Source organism: Aythya marila, assembly GCF_965140915.1.
Source record: "Aythya marila genome assembly, chromosome: 7".
NCBI classification, from domain to species: Eukaryota; Metazoa; Chordata; class Aves; order Anseriformes; family Anatidae; genus Aythya; species Aythya marila.
In genome coordinates, this window is record NC_139048.1 from 19,269,443 (window position 1) to 19,286,316 (window position 16,874).

The 16,874-nt window shown below is 40.3% G+C and overlaps 1 protein-coding gene across 2 annotated transcripts; it reads right to left on the minus strand.

Annotated features, from left to right (window-relative positions):
* Positions 1 to 8,345: 8,345 nt before the first annotated feature.
* Positions 8,346 to 12,215, minus strand: LOC309880371 (beta-microseminoprotein-like). 2 transcript variants are annotated; one of them, XM_082765273.1, is made up of 4 exons: positions 12,083 to 12,215; positions 10,052 to 10,160; positions 9,267 to 9,372; positions 8,346 to 8,537 (listed from the first exon to the last, which is right to left on the minus strand). In XM_082765273.1, exons 1-4 carry the CDS (start codon positions 12,083 to 12,085, stop codon positions 8,408 to 8,410), a joined length of 348 nt encoding a protein of 115 aa, XP_082621399.1. In that variant the 5' UTR covers positions 12,086 to 12,215; the 3' UTR covers positions 8,346 to 8,407. The 2 variants fall into 2 exon arrangements, with proteins under 2 accessions (XP_082621399.1, XP_082621398.1); XM_082765272.1 differs by having other exon boundaries at positions 10,052 to 10,178; positions 12,083 to 12,103.
* Positions 12,216 to 16,874: the final 4,659 nt, after the last annotated feature.

Consider the following 16,874-nt stretch of genomic DNA (forward strand, 5'->3'; position numbering starts at 1 on the left):
ATTGTTCACCTGACCTGCTGCAAGGAGATCACCCTTGGTACAGAACAGGTCATTCATACAGTGCAGTGGTGTGGAGACGTGGCCACTGTTCTCAGACTGATTTATTATAATTTCTATTATTTTATATGAGACACATTATTTTGTCCATACTTAGTGAGCTGCAGGGCCTAGCTGTAGAGTGCTGTATCTCTCAGTTGCTGATGCAAAGCCAGGCTGAGGAGGCAGAGACAGATCACCATGAACAGATAGCACCTTTTTGACAGCAAAAGTGAGATGAGCTGTGTGTGCATTGCCTTGGTCCAGAACTGAATGTAACAGTCAGGATGCTGGTTACTCATGGATTCCTGACAGCAACAATAGTGATGCTAAGGACTGGGGAAGGCAAAGGAAGAAGAGTTTCAGTTTTCTTCTACCTTATGCATGCCCTGCCTCTGAAACAGCTAGGATCTTGCAGCATTATTTCTGGAGATCATGAGGACTTTTTACCACAGGTGTCCAGGACTTTCACAATTAGACTGTTGCAAGACACAGTATGTGAGGCTACATCTCAAAATTAGCCAGGAAAACTTGCACAGATTCCAGACTGTCTGCAGCTGTGTCAGGGACTGTAGGAATCCACTGCTTTGCTGAGCTGAAGCACAGGCATAACAAGTTTTAAAAGTTACCAGGGAATTCCCAGCATAATGAGTTGCAATAATTCTATTAGCACGGGTCTTTCAGCAAGCCTTTCCTTGATTAGACACCTTGGTTACTCATCAGCTTCCACCGACTGACAAACGGAGGAAGCAAAGCTGCCCTGGAAAGGGTTTAGGGATAAAAGGCACAGTGGCAGAGCACCTGCCTTCTCTAGGGGGGTCCAGAGGAAAGGAATGAATGTGGGAAAAGTGGCTGCTGCTTGCTGTGACAGAAGATTTGATTTATGTAAGTTGTTTGTTTTTGTGCACTTAGAAAGAAGTTTTAGAGCTTTTATAGTAGTTTACTTCTGATCTTGTAGCGCAGCTGGTATTTTTGTGTTAACCTTGTGATTGTGGTAGATTACACTCTGTGTGGTTCTGCTTTAGGAAATAGTTGTGGTATCTAATGAAGTGTCTTAAGGAAAAACTTCTTTTGTAATCCTTAAATGAATGAACTTCAGTCTGAAAAGAATGGTTTGTTCAAAATGACTTTGACTCTTAGAGGAAATCAAGTGAAGCAGTAATTTCTCTTACGCTATTAAACCCTTAAACATGGGATCATATTCAAACTTCTGGCCTGTCCCTGATGTAACTCTTAATCTTGTACTGTTTCTTGATGGTTCCCTGTTAAGGTGTATAGTATTGGTAACAATAGTGTAGTTGCAAGGACATGTGGTAAGCAACTTCTGACTCGAAGGGCATGGTGCATTCTAAATGATTCACTTAAAATAATAAGTTCACTTTTTTATTTCTTGAAAAGAAGTAACGATGTAAATGACTGTTTTATTACTCCTGTTGTTTCTCTGATAGGCAAGTGCAGTGTGATCAAAGCTATTGCTGTCAGAAGTGCCTGGTAGTGCTATTTCCTTAACCTGGTGTGTACATTTCAAGTGTGCTCTATGCCTTTTTCCATTTTTTTATTATTTTTTTATTTATTTATTTATTTATTTATTTATTTATTTATATAAAAAGGCAGCTTAAGGCCATTTTGATTGTAGACTTGAGAATGAAGAAACCAAATACTTCTGAAAGTCTGTAACATTGAGAGAGTCGTTTATGGGATTTGTAACAGAGTAGGGACTGAACCTGTTTTTCTTTTAATGTTTGTGCTGACCTGCTCAGAAATCTTCTCTTGAGGCAAATAAGGTTTTCCAGGTCAAGTACGTAATGAAGGAGCAGAAAGGGTTCTCCATTGTGTAGGTGTCAGTGAACAGTGCCTCTCAGGGCTGTAGTACTATGTCCTCTGTGGGTCCCTCCATTAAGGGATGGCTTAGTTTAGCTTGCCTGGCTAAGGACTGCTCCTCCTCTATGATGTGGCCCTTGTCTATGAGAATATACTCCGTTGTTCATCTGAGTGCAGTAGCACTGGAGTGATCACCCCTTGTGGCAGGTGGTGCCATCTTCCCTCTGCAACAAGGATTCAGGATTGACTTCCTGATGCTTTCAGGTTATGCATGTGTATGCTGCCCAAATCCTGTCCCTAAAGGAAATTTAAAATGAACATTTTTCTAGCTCTAACTTATTCTCCCTATTAGTTCAAAACTCTATTAGTTTGGGGCAGATAGAGAAGGTTTTTGTGTATGTGTGGAGCACAGTGTGTTGTTTGTTGTGTGTTTTTTTTTTTTTACTGAGTTAATTCCAGTTGTTCAGCCTATGAGCATACTCCGTTTTGTCCAGCATGCCGGTGTGTTCGAATGCTCTTTGAAGCAAGAATTGAGTTTTCTAATTGCTGCTCTTGCAATAGGCCTGACTCTAAACTGATCAGCAAGATAACATAAATATAATGTAATAACTCCACTTTGAAGAGAGGTAAACTTTGGCTTTTTCCTTCCTTCAGTTCTGGGCTTGGTAAGGGGAGAATTTAGGCCTCAGTCTACAAGTGTGTGTAGATCCCAAGATTCTGCTTGCCTTCAGCAGGAATTGGCCCTCACATAAACACTGAGTCTGAGTCCAAAGCAGCTCCCTCTTATTTGTTGGTTTTGCTATACTTGTGGCTCATTTCTCCCCCTCTCCTGGACAATGGACTGCAAAGCCCAGGGAACTCCAGCTGGAACAGGCACGTGTGCGTGTCTGCAAGTTGGTGTTATGTGGCATTATGGTTATTGGCAATGCTTAGATGACAGTGCTTATGGGTCACTGCTTAGGGATGGATACTGACTGAAATAAACATCCGTTTCCCTGTTGGATAGGAAAAAACTACTGGAGGAATGGAGTTGCTTTTATTGCATCTGTTACTATCTTTGGTGTAATCTAGCCTGTATGACCATACAAGGGACTAACTCTAGCCTTGGTTTGTCATGGAAAGCTTGTTTGTGCCAGTGATATCAAAGTGCAAAAGGAAGAGAAAAACAAGCTTAAATATTTCCCACCCACCTCTCTCTGACCTAGTGAACAAGAGCTCTGCCTATTCAGCATAGTAGTCTGTAGGTATCTGACCACTGCTTGCCTTCACACAGAGGAGTGTCTCACACCCCTTCTAGGGGGCTCCAGTGGTGGGAGCAGTACTCTGGTTTCTCTTCAGATCATATAAATCATCCCAAAGACAAGAGCAGCCCATACCCTTGAAATGTGGCTGCTTTGCAGGGAGCTGAAAGTAAGTCCTGGTGTCAATGGGATTAGATGCAACTGGTCCTGAACTCTGCAGGAACCAGTAACAGCAGCTCTGGGCAGATGTCCTTGACTGAAGAGAGTCTTTAAACCTTTTGGGTGTGACTTGTTCCACATGTGACAAGGGACTGTGTACTGGCACTGCCATAAAGTACTCAAATAGCTGGACTTTGAGGAGCTCCTTCTTTCTCTAATCTTTCTCTAATGTTACCCAGACATAATTTCCCTTCCCAGACTGCTCCTGACTCAGGCATGGATCTCTAATCTTAATGCTGAGGGAGGAAAATTACTCCTAAACTGAGTCTCCCTTCTTCTCATTGATGCTAGGCAATGAGGCCTTTTTATAACTGATTTCCTGATGCTGGAGCAGGAACCTGTAATATCCTAATACTATCCCTTAGTTTGACAACTTCCAACATTTCAGTACTTATTTCAGTATTTGTCAGCTTTCCTACACTTACCAAGCATGTGGTAGAACCAGGGAAGTTTTGGTCTCTTGACTGACTAGGAACGAAGCCCAACTGCTTTGTGTGCTTGCATACTCACATGTTCCATCCTCTGTGTTGCACATGCCTAGGATCTTGGGTAGATGCAGGTGGCCCCAAATGATTAAGGAATTAAATCCTTTCAGGAAAGAAGCTGAAGCAATACAAATTCTCATTAACAGTGTGCTAGCTCTCTACTAGATGATACCTAGGTAGAAATACAGAAGTCATTGAGCTCATTGTACTTGTACTCCATAGTTCTGACCGTGAGGATCTCAGTCTGTCTAGCAGAGCAGCTTCCTGTAGACTACTCCCCTCACCCCCCACCCCACCCACCCTTCCCCAGTGAGTCTAATCGCCTAAGGATGGTACAGTCAAAAAGGAGTATACTAAAACTACAGTTCTTGATAAGAGGTCTGCAAGAAGGAAGTCTGTCACTGCATGCTTTAAAGCATGGGATCAGTCCCATCAAGCTCTTTAGTCTTTTTTTTTTTTTTTTCCCCCTCTGGTAACAATTAGAGATGCTAATACATCTACTCCCCGAATAAAACTTTGTAGTGTTATTATTGAGCTTTCTTTCTCCGCTATCAAGGATGCTTTAAGTTTTTGGACTCTGACAGACTGGCCTACTTAAATTTATTCAGTCCTGTCCATGACAGCTCCTTGGAGTTTTTCCCTTTATTAATAGATTAAGAATACTTCTAAAAAGATGCTTGCATTCCTAAACCTCACTAGAACAAATGAAGAAGCTCCAGTCCGCCAGCAGCATCAGGATATAAGTTTTCGTGGTATCTGTACATCTGGCTTGTTCAGCCTTTCTTTCCAGTACAGGAGCACCGCTGCGGAACTAGGATGCCATCTAGTGACTCCCTGTTTTTTAGCAGAGAAGAGAATGAAATTCCGGATCTGTCACCTTTGTGCATAAACAGCTGTACTAATGTAGCTGAGCTGTAGCTAGCTCAATCTACTCTGCCAAGTTGTTGATACTTCCCACAACACTTTCTGGAAAAGCTAGGTACCCTCTGAAGTCCTTGGCTCCCAATGAGCGGCACCAAAGTGGTATTGGCTTGATACTCTTCATTTCTGATACAATTTTGGTTGTTCTAAGTTTTTAACCCCTTTCTACTGAAGAGGGTTGGAAGAGTCCCCCGGTTCCAAGTGATACTCAGAAGGGAGTGAGGGAAGATGAGAAATATTGACTGATAGAAAGAGACTATATTCTAAAAACCTAGGCTTGATGCAAATGATGTAGCCAAAGTAGATAATGAATTTATAGGTGTTATACTCACAAATGTTCCTTTCAGAACCCAATCTTACAGAACTGATATCTTATTTAACTTATTTTTATCATTTGCTGTTAATATTAGGGAATAATGCTAATACTGCTTTGAATTAACTTGTTCAATAGCCTGCCTTACACAGCTGAATACTAGAAAAAGGAAGAAACAACTGAGATGGAAGGGGAAGAAAGAAGCCTTTAAGAGGTTAAATAATCCCATCTGAATTCAGATATCTAAAGGTTTTCTGAACCATTACTTTTATCAGCAAAACAAAACTGCTTGCTTTGGTAGATTTGTTTTGTCTTTCGTGGGCTAGGATAGAAATGGGAGACCTCTCTGGACTTAGAAACATAGGAGGCTGTTCTTAGAGGCTGACTTCTTCATGGTGGTAAAGGAGTGCAGTTCATCAGTGTTCTATAATGGAGATCTACCTGAAGTAATGATTATGCAAGAGCGCTGAAATCCTGATGTGTAAAAACCCATGTTAGTGGCTGAGAACTACATGCTGTAAGAAACAAAATATTGAAGAATTTGGATGTGGGGGATAAATGTTAAAGTAACCCAGTCTTATTGAGTGTTTTAGATTGGTCATATGACTTACGTGTTCTAGAGTTTCATATAAATTACTATTATAAAGTCCATTAGTTTGCCCTAAAATAAACCACAGCTTGGCTTAGTGAAACATGTGCACAACAATAGATTTGAACAGAAACTTTCAGGCTTTCAAAAGGTGCCAAGGCAAACTTTCCTGCATACCAACAGAAGCATTAATTAAAACCAAAGTGAACATGCTTAACAGTATCTTAAAAAAGGCAGCACAAAGCAGAATGTGAGCAGGAAATTTCTAGCTTGTAATATAAATAAGATATGTACATTCCTTATTTATGATTGTTTAAACTGGATTTTAATTTTAAGGCTTGTAAAAATCTTAATGGGAACAATAAAAAAGGGTGTAAAAACTATTAGGATTTAAGTGATTAACACTCCTTAATTGGAAAATTTCCACCAGATTATGGCATGCGTTCTGTTGTTAGGTTCAAATATATTTGGTAGGGTAAGCATAATATTTTGGCTTTAGGGCAAGAATGTCTTATTGGTATTTAAAAGTCTTGCATCAGAAAGAATTACTGGGATTAGAGGGATCAGGATCAGCCACCTGAAATTCATTTCTTTTTCTAGTAAGGCTAGTGGAAGTGTTGCATTCTTACAGATAGGGAGATGGTAATGGGCGTAGAAGAGAGCACAGTCTCTTTGTTCTGCCTGGGGCTATGCTTGGACTCCCAAGGTTTTGCAGTCTGTTTTAAAATTTTTACATGTCAGGATAATGGGGAAACTCCTATGCAAATGTTTCCTTTACTCTACGTGGAGCTAGTGGTGTTATTACCTAAAGCTTGAAGGCTGGGACTGAGAATGTATTCTTTGTAGGGGACTGTAGCTATGTGGATTGAAGTAGAGAAATGGCAAGACAAAAACATTATTTGGCAGAAGTGGGAGGAGCAGAGGTTTTATGCTCTCTGTCTGGAAGGCTTTATCATCCTGCCCCAGCTAGGTTCTTTGCTGCAGAAGGCAGCCAAGTTTCTGCTGTGCTTCTGGTGTTCTGAAACTAGATGTGATAAGTAACATTATCCTTTCCCATGCTGAAGCTTTGAGCAGAGAAGAGGAGAACAGACAGCTCCCTGGAGATATTTTGGTTTAGATGGGAGTCTTATTTTTGCATAGTAGACAGGGTAGATCCACATAAAACAAAAATTGTCAGATGCTAGAGAAAGGTGCTTGAATGCATTTAAAATATGGTTAAATTAGTTTGAATCCAGTAGGAGTACTGGTAAGGCTGGCTTTTCTGGAGTTTGGGTACATAAGTCATTAGCCTTTAAAAGGAAATTAAATCTTTGGTCACAGCTTACTCGAAACTTGATGTTCTCTATGGACATGCCTTACAACTGAATCTGGAGGTCTCTTGCAGACAGAAAGATGTCCATGCTGCTACCTGTCCTGTGTCATCTCCTATGGATGAAACTACAAAGAGTAACCCTACAATATCCATTGTGCAGTAGTTTTTTTTAGTATCCATTTCTGGGTCCTCCAGACTCAAACCTCAAGTGTTGGAGTTTGTACTGGACATGGTGTCATTAGAAGATACCTTCAAATATGCTTTCTCTTAGCACAGGTGAGTAAAGGGAGGTAAACTGGCTCATGACCCTCATGCTATTGGGGCTGGTGTCTTCCAAGCAATGCCACTGAATGCTGATAGATTATTTTGTGGATGGGAAGTCCTGAGCTTTCCAAGCAGCTGAGAGAGTGGGAAGCAGAAACAGAAGAGGGAAGCTGGTATCACTGCTTGCAGTTACACTATCAGCTAAAGTTTCCCTGAGAAACAGAAGCATGTGGTTTGTGGTAGCTGAATTGAGATTGCATGTGTAAGAGTGCGGGTGTGGTTTTGAAGTAGTTCTGGCCCAACTTCAGTATCCTTGGCAGGTGCCGGAGGAGCTGGGGCTAGCCACCTAGCGCAGTGAGTTGGAGCCCAGATTGTTGGAAAACACAGTCTGGGTGCTGGAGTAAGGCAGGCAGGAGCAAGAGGCAGGCAGGAAACCAGTGGCCTGCACTTGCAAAATTAAAGTGATTAAAGTGAGCTGAAGTTTGAGGTAAAGGTCACTTCATCTTTCAAGGACAAACCTGGTAAGAAGACTGGTTCCTCCTGTGGATGGGGCTCAAGTTGAATCTTTTAAAGATTAGAGAATTGGCTGAGGACTGGGTTTGCTGTGTTGTAGGCACACAATACAGGGTAGGTGTTGGATCATGAAGTCCGTAGGTTGGGCAGGCTTCAGGGAGCCAAGTAGGATAAATGATGGTCATATGAGACACTGTCCTAGAAAAGTGTTCAGAAAGACTTTTAAGCTGCTTTTCATTGTTTTCCCATATCTTTTGGACTGTTAATTCTTTAGGTTTTCTTTCTCCGAAAAAAAAAAAAAAAAAAAAAAAAAGTCACATGAATGTTTGGTGCTTCATCTGATTTTATTTTTAGCTTTAAGATACAGCTGTGTGAAGATAACAGAGCATACTCCTTGACAGTGATGTGTGAAGGGAGAATAATTAAAATTAGCAGCTACTGATGATACTTAAAGTCAGCTTTAATTTCAGATGTCAAGGAAAGTATAAGTTCTAACTCCATGGAGAAGAGGAAAGCAGAGAAACTGAGGAAATCTTTTGTGCATACATACTCAATCTTATCACTTAGCAAGTTCTTGAGTAGATTTCTCTTGATGGCTGCATTTTTCAGTGTTTTTGAATTTGTGAAAAAGAAGCCTTGAAATGAGGAGGAAAAAAAAAAAAAGATATTGCTCAAATCTAGAGCTCTTCTGTGTTAGCCCACCATCTCATGTACTGGGCATGTTTTTGAGTGATCATTTTTCTCCACTACTTCATAAGTGCAGGTCTCCTTGTTGAAAATGCTTACACATTTCTCTTTATCATAACCAACTGGTGTTGAATATCTGTCATTGGAAAAAGAAAGAGGTGATGAGACCTAGAAAAAAACAGCTTCTATTTGAGGTTGTATCTACACACTTCTAATATGAAGACACTATACTGAGGCAGTGTTTAGGGGCAGAAAAGGGAGCTCATGTGAATCTCCCAGATAAAAGGTGACTTACCCTGCTGCTTAAACAGGATGAAGAGAGAGTTGTAGCTTACTGATCTGATTTATGACCAAGGGATGTTTGTGTTTATTTGTTGCTCCAATATAAACAATATCATTGCCTTTTCTATCTAGCCATGACATGGAACAAGAATTGCATGAGTGGTTAGGTGTCGCTACAGCAAAAACTACAGGCAAGCCAGTGTATCCCAGGCTGTCTCTCAGAGACAAAAGAGGGGCAATACGTGGCTTGGGAAAGACCTGGATTAGCAGCAGTAGAAAATTCTTAAGCAGCTAAATGTTTCCTCATGAATCAGTATCTTACCTGAAACTTTAGCCCCAAGAAAAAATCACTCTTTTTTTTTTTTAAAAAAAAAAAAAAAGGATTATTTTTTAAACATGGGTTTTGTTTTTTTAGAGCAACTTCTTGCATGCTTAGTGATGATGTTGGGTTAATAAGTTACTTTGTGATATGAAAGGAGTGAGAGAAGAGTCATGGTGGTTTCTTAGGGACCCCTTCATGAAGGGAAGCGCTTTGTGCTGTGCTGTGGCAGCAGATGAAACCCCACAGCTGCTCTGAACTCACATGGTGCAGCAGTCAATTCCCTCCCTGGAACAGGAGCACTCAAAGCAGTCCGCAGTCTTCCACTCGGAACCGAATTCGTGCAGCTCTCCCTTTGAGTCATAGCAGCCTGAAAATGTAGTACACAAGCATCTGTTAGTGTCAAACACATTGCACTGACAATGCTATTGCCCGCACAAAGCGTATAGGAAATCTGCTGGCTTTTTTCATTAATGTAGTGGGACGATTATTATATAAAAACATGGAAAAGGATGTCCTCAGCTGCTCTGTTCCTTGTTGTTCTCAGCAGAACAACGAACTTCCAAAACTTATCAAACTTTCTTTATCTCAACCCCTGAGCTTTTACGTTTTTTTTCCCCCCAGTTCTTTCCCCTGTCCCAGGAAGGGAGTGAACAGCTGTGTGATGCTTAGCTGCCTGCTGGGCTAAACCACAATTGTGTGTCCAAATAATTGAGTATTGCTTTTGAACACTTATTTTCTTGTAGCAGCAATCACAGTAAAAACAAGAAGTATGACTTCATGCAGATGAATAAACTAAGCCTATGCTACTTCCCTAGACAAAATCCATGTGCAATTTGGCCTGTGTCATGCTTCTTAGACAAACTTTTCTCTTTTATAATATATTATAAATCCATTACTCTCCATACCCCATTTTCCTCATTTCACAGTGGTTCCTTTCCACTCTTTCCAATTATTTCTAAATTGTGATGAAATGTGCTGAATAGATAAATCAAATCAGGCAGTACTTGTGGTAGTGTGTGTCAAGTTGAGGACAATTGACTTCTTACCTTTTATCTCATCACCAGGATTCACTGGCTTCAATTGTTCAAAGTAGCAAGCAGCATTGGACACTTTCACACTAACAGAAAGAACAAGAAGGCAGGCCAAGAAGGTTTTCTGAACAAGAAAGCAGAACTGTGAATATTTAAGTATATATTAAAACTTCCTGGTTGTAAATACTATTGTTAGAGATGGAAAAATATATTGTGCTTTTGAACCAAAATCGAATTGTCTTGTGCATTTTATACACTTTAACATACAATCAAGAAGCCATTTAGATGAAGCAGAGCATCATTTGAGAAGATAGTCTGTCTTTCCAAGGTGTTAAAATCAGGCACTGCCTGATACAGGATTGGTAGATCCAGACACTGTCTGTGAAAGTAACCTGAACAGGGAATGTATTTTAGTCCTTCCTCCTCCACATTCATTTTTCTTGTAATTATTTTCTCCATAGGATTGATCACCAACTGTCTCTGCCACTAACTGCATATTTGTTTAAAAAAAAAAATCTTCTTCACTGGAGTCTGAAGAACTGAGCGGATGTTTCAACCTAATATTGAAGGAATGAGCTGAAGAACTTTACTCAAAGTTAAACCTTCATGATCTGGCCCTGTTTTAAGCAGGAGTTTAGACTAAATGACCTGCAGGTGTCCCTTCCAACCTAGATAATTCTATATTCTATAAAATTTCAGAAAAAGCTGTTGACAAAGTTTAACTTAAATTCCTCGGTTAGTCCATCATCCTTCAATGTTAGACTGAAATGTTTGAATGGCTTTCAGTGAGGACATGAGAGAAATAAGTGCAAGAACTCTGGGATGGAATTATCTGTGAGTTTAAAATCTTGGTAAGAGAAAAGATAGACGAGAAGTAAACACTGTTTCTCTCTCTCTGTCAGAGAGAGTAGAACTGATGACTTCTTAGAAAAAGAAGTCTTACCTTAGATATGGAAGGAGGGATAAACAAGCATTCAGTTTTACAAAGGTGAGGTTAAAAATCACCAGCTTGTTTGATGGAGGTGGAGGGACAAGTTAAAGAAAATAAACCAATCATCTGGGCACTGAAAACAAGGGACTTATTTGGAGAACAGGAAATCTACAAAGACAATAGTTATTTAAATAATGCAAACTTTGTGATCATTGTTTCCATAACATTTGCGGTGACGCATAGGTATGAGCATCTGGTCACCATAAGCAAGTCAAGTACAAAATATTAACATGTCCTCTGTGTTCACAATCTGTACTCATTTCTAGCTTTCCCAGTAGACCAAACTCTGTCATAGAAGGGATCAGATAGTCTTGAAACAGGAAAAAATTACAAAGAAAAATAAGCCGAAAGCTGCTGATGTTGTTTATGGTCTGGCCCCAGAAAGCAGTATTTTGGTACAGATTTGCAGAACCCTGCTAGAATGGTATTAGTTATCAGGTAATAGGTATCAGTCTGATAAGCCTATGAGTACACTATAGAGCTGTGAGCAGTCATACTAAGCAGTAGGTGTTGGATCAAGATTTTAAGCATATCTCCGTCAAATATTTTTTTATTTCTTGAAAGAAGAAAACAAGATTCTAGTACTTAGAGATGAGTTATTTTTTGTGGGGAGAACTCTGCTATATTTGAGCTGAAAAATGACTAAAAATCAAGATAACATTTTTTGAGTTTAACTAAGCACTTGTATGTTACCCAAACTTTTCATGAAAATGAAGGCCAGTGCTAGGTTGAGGCAAAACAGTTGCTTTCTGCCAGAAAAGTGATTACATCTAAACATTCATATAAACATTACAGGAATTGAAAACAGAAAGTTATAATAAAAACTTTCAACTGGAGTCCTGTTAGATGACACCTTCCTTGTAAATCCTGGAATCTTTTATCCAGGGTTCTTACCTGCCTGTACTTATCTTTCTGACTTTTGTTCTTAAAAACACAGTTTCTACTTTCTCTGAGTCATTTAGAATTCTGAATACTCAGAAAAACCCAGCAGAACCTCTTCTAAAATCTGTGGCAACATATCATTGTCATTTACAATGTAAGATGTAGGGACTCACCATTCTTGTAGAATTATGAGGTTTCCAGTAAGGAGCCAGCCTGAAGGAAGTTCATCTTGTCCAAGAACTTATATAGAGAGGCAACTTCTGATACCAGTTCTTGAGCAAACTGAACATACATGAATAACTCCAATAAGGTTTCTGCAAAATGACCTCATGCAGTGGAGATTATTAAAATAAGCCAATTATACTCAGGAACGTTTGGTTCTGAAAGGCACTGATGAAATAGGTGTGGCTTTTGTTCCACTCCACATTTAGAAGGGAGCTATTGGAGGTACTTCAGAAGGAATTTCAAGCCTGAGAGGAATATTTAATGCACTGAAAAACCCATTAGGGACTGTGTGGTTGTGGCTGTTGCTCACACCAATATTTTCATGCTTAATTTGAACCATCTAGATTTTAAGAGACAGATTTTGAGCAATTTTTCATCTTTCTTGTTCATCATATGAAGGAGGGCTCTTGTGGAAAAGCAGTGGTGGTTGAAAGGATTATGTGGAAAGATGGGTTTCTGTGAAGAGTAGCTGGCATCTATGAGCCCTTAAAAAAAAAGGTGCTAGATGACTATTTTCTTCAGTATTTACTTTTCCATCATTTAGAAGACCCAAGTGCTGAGGCCCTCTGTGTGTGCGGTAGGCAGTGTCAGGACAGACACTCTTAATTTTTCACTATCAGTAATTTGATAACGAAGGAGTCAAGAACAGATCTCTTTTGCTTAGTTTTGGTTTAGATCATTCAGGTATTGCACATTGTGTAGCTCTGATAGGAATGGGAAGGTTTCTTGTTAACAGGGCTACACAATTAGCAATACTTCAGCTAGTCTGGCTGCCTAACTCTTTTGCCTCATTGTGTGGATTTGACAGTTGAGGTTAACTCCATGCTGGGGTGACTACTCCACTTCTACCCAAATCCGGAGTTGAGAGCTCACTCAGGATGCCCATTTGAGAAAGCCAGCATTATTGCAATGCATGTCACAGTGTGACAACTCATAGGGGCAACCTTTGCTGGCTTTCAACTTGGTAGGCTGGGTAAATTCTCACTGCAGCATGAGAAGACAGTGTTTTTGTAACTTCCCTGCTCCCCCTCCCCCTTTTTTTTTTCTTCCGGTGTTTGTGTTTCTTTAGTTACAAGATCTTTCTTCAGGATGGGAGAAAAGAGCTACAGAGTTTTCAGGTATTCTTAGGTTTGATAAAACTGCCCAGAATCAGCTTATAATTAATAAGCTGGATTTGGCAACATCAATGTATACACTGTCCTGAAATGACTAGTACCACAGCCACATGGTTAATGTCCTTGAGCTCTAATCATTAATAAATCAACAGAACATGTTAGTCCATGAGCATAGGTACTGGAAATTTCTTTCCTGACATCAGCAGAGTACAAATATCCACTTTGGATGTGTCACAAACATATATGAAACCAATTTCACAGTGTCATTGTGGTCTGGGATAATTTTTCAGAGAAGGTATTCCAGACCAGATGCATTGTTCTATTGAAGGAAATAAAAGACTCTGTAGGTTAACAAAAATATATATCCTGGTCCTTGGCCAAGGCCTTCGTTTGTGTTGGTTACAGTGAAGATGGAGAGAGTTCACATTCTTCCTTCCATTGTCCTGTCGCTATGTTGCCTGACCTAATTGCTTGCATCTGAGATGGCTGAGGGCAGGTACTTGATTTGCTTGCCTGTACTTTGCAATTTCTACGTGGTGGGTAAGTAACTATTTGACCTTGGCTGAGAAGGCTGTGGGAGTTAGAAAGGTTAAAGGAGGAAGTATTCTGTGATAGTTCGTAAGAAAAGGACCATCAAATTATATCATCTTGATTCTGTTAGTCTTAGTGAGTCATTTATATTTTTTCTCCTTTCATAGTGTGGAAGCTTGCACACAACATTTTGCTTGATGGATGTCCTGCAGCAGGTTTCGTATGTGAACAAAACTCACCACCAGACATACTGCAAATTGTGACGCAGGTGTGCGGGAGTGAAACCTGTGGAATCTGTTACAGCCAAGACCCATTGAACTTGCTGGTTTGGTGCTGAGTGACAGAGAATGTGTTTATTGCTCTAACTCCAAAAAACACAAAATGGGTGTGTGCAGTCTGTCAACCTTTCAGACAAGTGTGGACTGCCCAGCCGTCCCCATTGCAGGGCCCTTCCCTGATTTTTAGGCACAAGCTATGCCAGGAATGGAGAGAGGCTCTTGCAAGCAGCTTTCTTTGGAATGCAGCAGGGTCTGATCTGTCTAAGCCTGTGCAGTGCCTAGGGACAGTGAAGAAGCTTTTTGCATGATCACCTCAGTTTGCAGGATCACCTCAGGTGACCCTTAAAACATGCTGTGTTTCTGACACTGCTCAGAATAGCAAATTTGAAGTATAGTCCATTCATTTATGCTTACTGAGGTCGTCGTACATGTATATGGCCCATACTATGTTGCATTTCTTCATGCTGCTTGTGAGCAGGATGATAGATGCCGTGGGGAATGAACAGATATCTACAGCAGATACTACTCTGTTGAAATTTCCTGTTGTCTACTCAACCAGTTTGTTTCTTCTTAAAAACATTCAAAGAATATATCCGTGTTCCACCCAGTTCTGTGCCCTCTTTGCACTCACACTGATGAACAGAGTATCCTGTGCCTTCCCCAGGGAGGGGGGGAAGGGGAAATCTTGGAGACTTTCTTGAAGATCTATCTCACTATTTTAGTTGGTCATTCCTCACCTGGAGTTTCTGGATACAGGTCACTGATGACCACTGAGATAACTAGGGTAATGCACCCCCCATCACCCTTGCTTTTGTCTGTATTTTTCAGTGGTAGGCAGTCAACAGAGAAATACAGCATTATTTCAGAGCAGTAAAGTTCTTAAACAACCAAAAAAAAAAAAGTTAACATCCAAGAACAACTTCAAGATAAAAAGAAAGCAGCCCAGGAACCCTGTTTCTTAGCACACCATTTCAGTACCACCCTCACTTTCTTTAGAATGCTCTGCTTTCTGCAGGGGAGAGACTATGTGCTGTACTCCCTATGGAAGACAAGTCACTGCTTTACTCACTGGGTATGTGAAGTTGACTGGCACTGCAATTCGAAGGGAGAAAGCAAGAGGAAGTGTGAGGCATATCAGCTCACAGATCATAAGTAAACACCACTTTACAAATAAATTCATGGTGATCTTAAGTGGACAACGCTATGTGTAGTGTATGTTGGCTTTAGAACTGTTGAATGATGTCTTCCACATTTGCATGTGAAACAAGACAATTGTTTAAGGAGAAGTATAGTTAAACAGCAATAAAGAATATGGTGAGCTTTTGACACAGTAAATCTGTTAGAAGGAAGTTTTCTCTTGGTGGGAATGTTTTTGTTAACTCTGAGGCTTATACACACACAAACCTCAAAACCTGTGCCCTCAGATCCCTCCTGTTCTAGGCATTGTCAAAGAGATGTATAAATGTTATAGTCAAAAGACTGATGGTGTGAATGGCTTTACCAGGATGGTATCTGGCAGAGCAAAAATTTGAATTGAAGTCTCAGTTCAAGCTGGAAGGCTTAAGCTGGAGTCAACAACATCATCTCTTCCCTGACTTGAACACCCTTTTCTCCTTCCATACGTAACAGAGTCCCTATCACTGGGCCAAATTTCAGTTTGAATTCAATGTAGTTTCAGGAAGGTGAGAAACACTTCATTATTTCCCGTTTAGTTCTGTGGGAAAGCAAAGATCCCTCTTGCGAAGGCACATGTTTTAAAATGCATGGTAATTCTTCAGCTGGCCCAGAAAATCCTGTCCTATCATGATCGCAAAAATAAAGGATCAGTGCTAGGTAAAGAACATAAAGACAAGAAGATCTAAAGGACAAGCTGTAAAGCCCAGGCTGTGTTTGCAAGAAGGCTACCTCTGTCTCTGCAGTGTGGGCAGCACTGGGGAAGATAACCACAAATACTATGGCAGCAAGGTTAAAAGTCCAGGAGCAGAAAAACAGAATGGTTAAGAGTGGCACAGTCAGCCAAAAAAAGAGCTTGAATTTATGGGAAATGCAGTATTTCCTACACAGCTAATTTTCAGTTCAAGCCATGTGGTAACAAAAATATCTTAGAAATCTTCTGCGAACCAGAAAATCAAAGAAAAGCTTATTCCAGAAATGAGAAAACACAGTATTTCCATAAAACAGATCGTTATCCAAACTCTGCAGTTGATTAAGCAAATGAAGATCATAAGTCCTTGAAAAAGCAAAGATTTTTGATGGAGGTGTGACCTAAGCAGTCAGCTATGAGAAGGGAGACAGGTGGGAGTGTTGCTGCCATTCCTGCCATGGGTGCATTTGGCTTGGTGGAACTTACGTGGTGCAACAGCAGATTCCCGTCTGGCTACACTGACTTTGGAAGTACTCCTTTGGTCTTCCAGATGGTGCCAAACTCAGGCAGCCTTCCACCTTTAACATAATCTGTAACGTATGCACAAATGAAAGGAAATATTCCTGTTTAACTTCAGTTTTGTGCTGTCAATTACTTAACTCAGCAATCTTAGGGCCAGGGCCATTTTTGGGAAAAATTAGTTAATTCTGTTTATATTCTACCTGCACTATATTTCAGCTCTATTTTGAGAGACTTGAGCTTGTTTCCATTTTTTAAAATCTGTTAGTCACTGATTCCACGAAGATAAAAACTCATTGCTTGGACATTATTGCTGCATGGACTCGTAACAGTCTGGGGTGGGGAGGGCAGCCACAGAGTGCTTCAGTCAAACTCATGGGATATCTTGGCTGTCTGGATGTTTTCTCTTTTCTTTCTCTGCTGTTTTCAACTG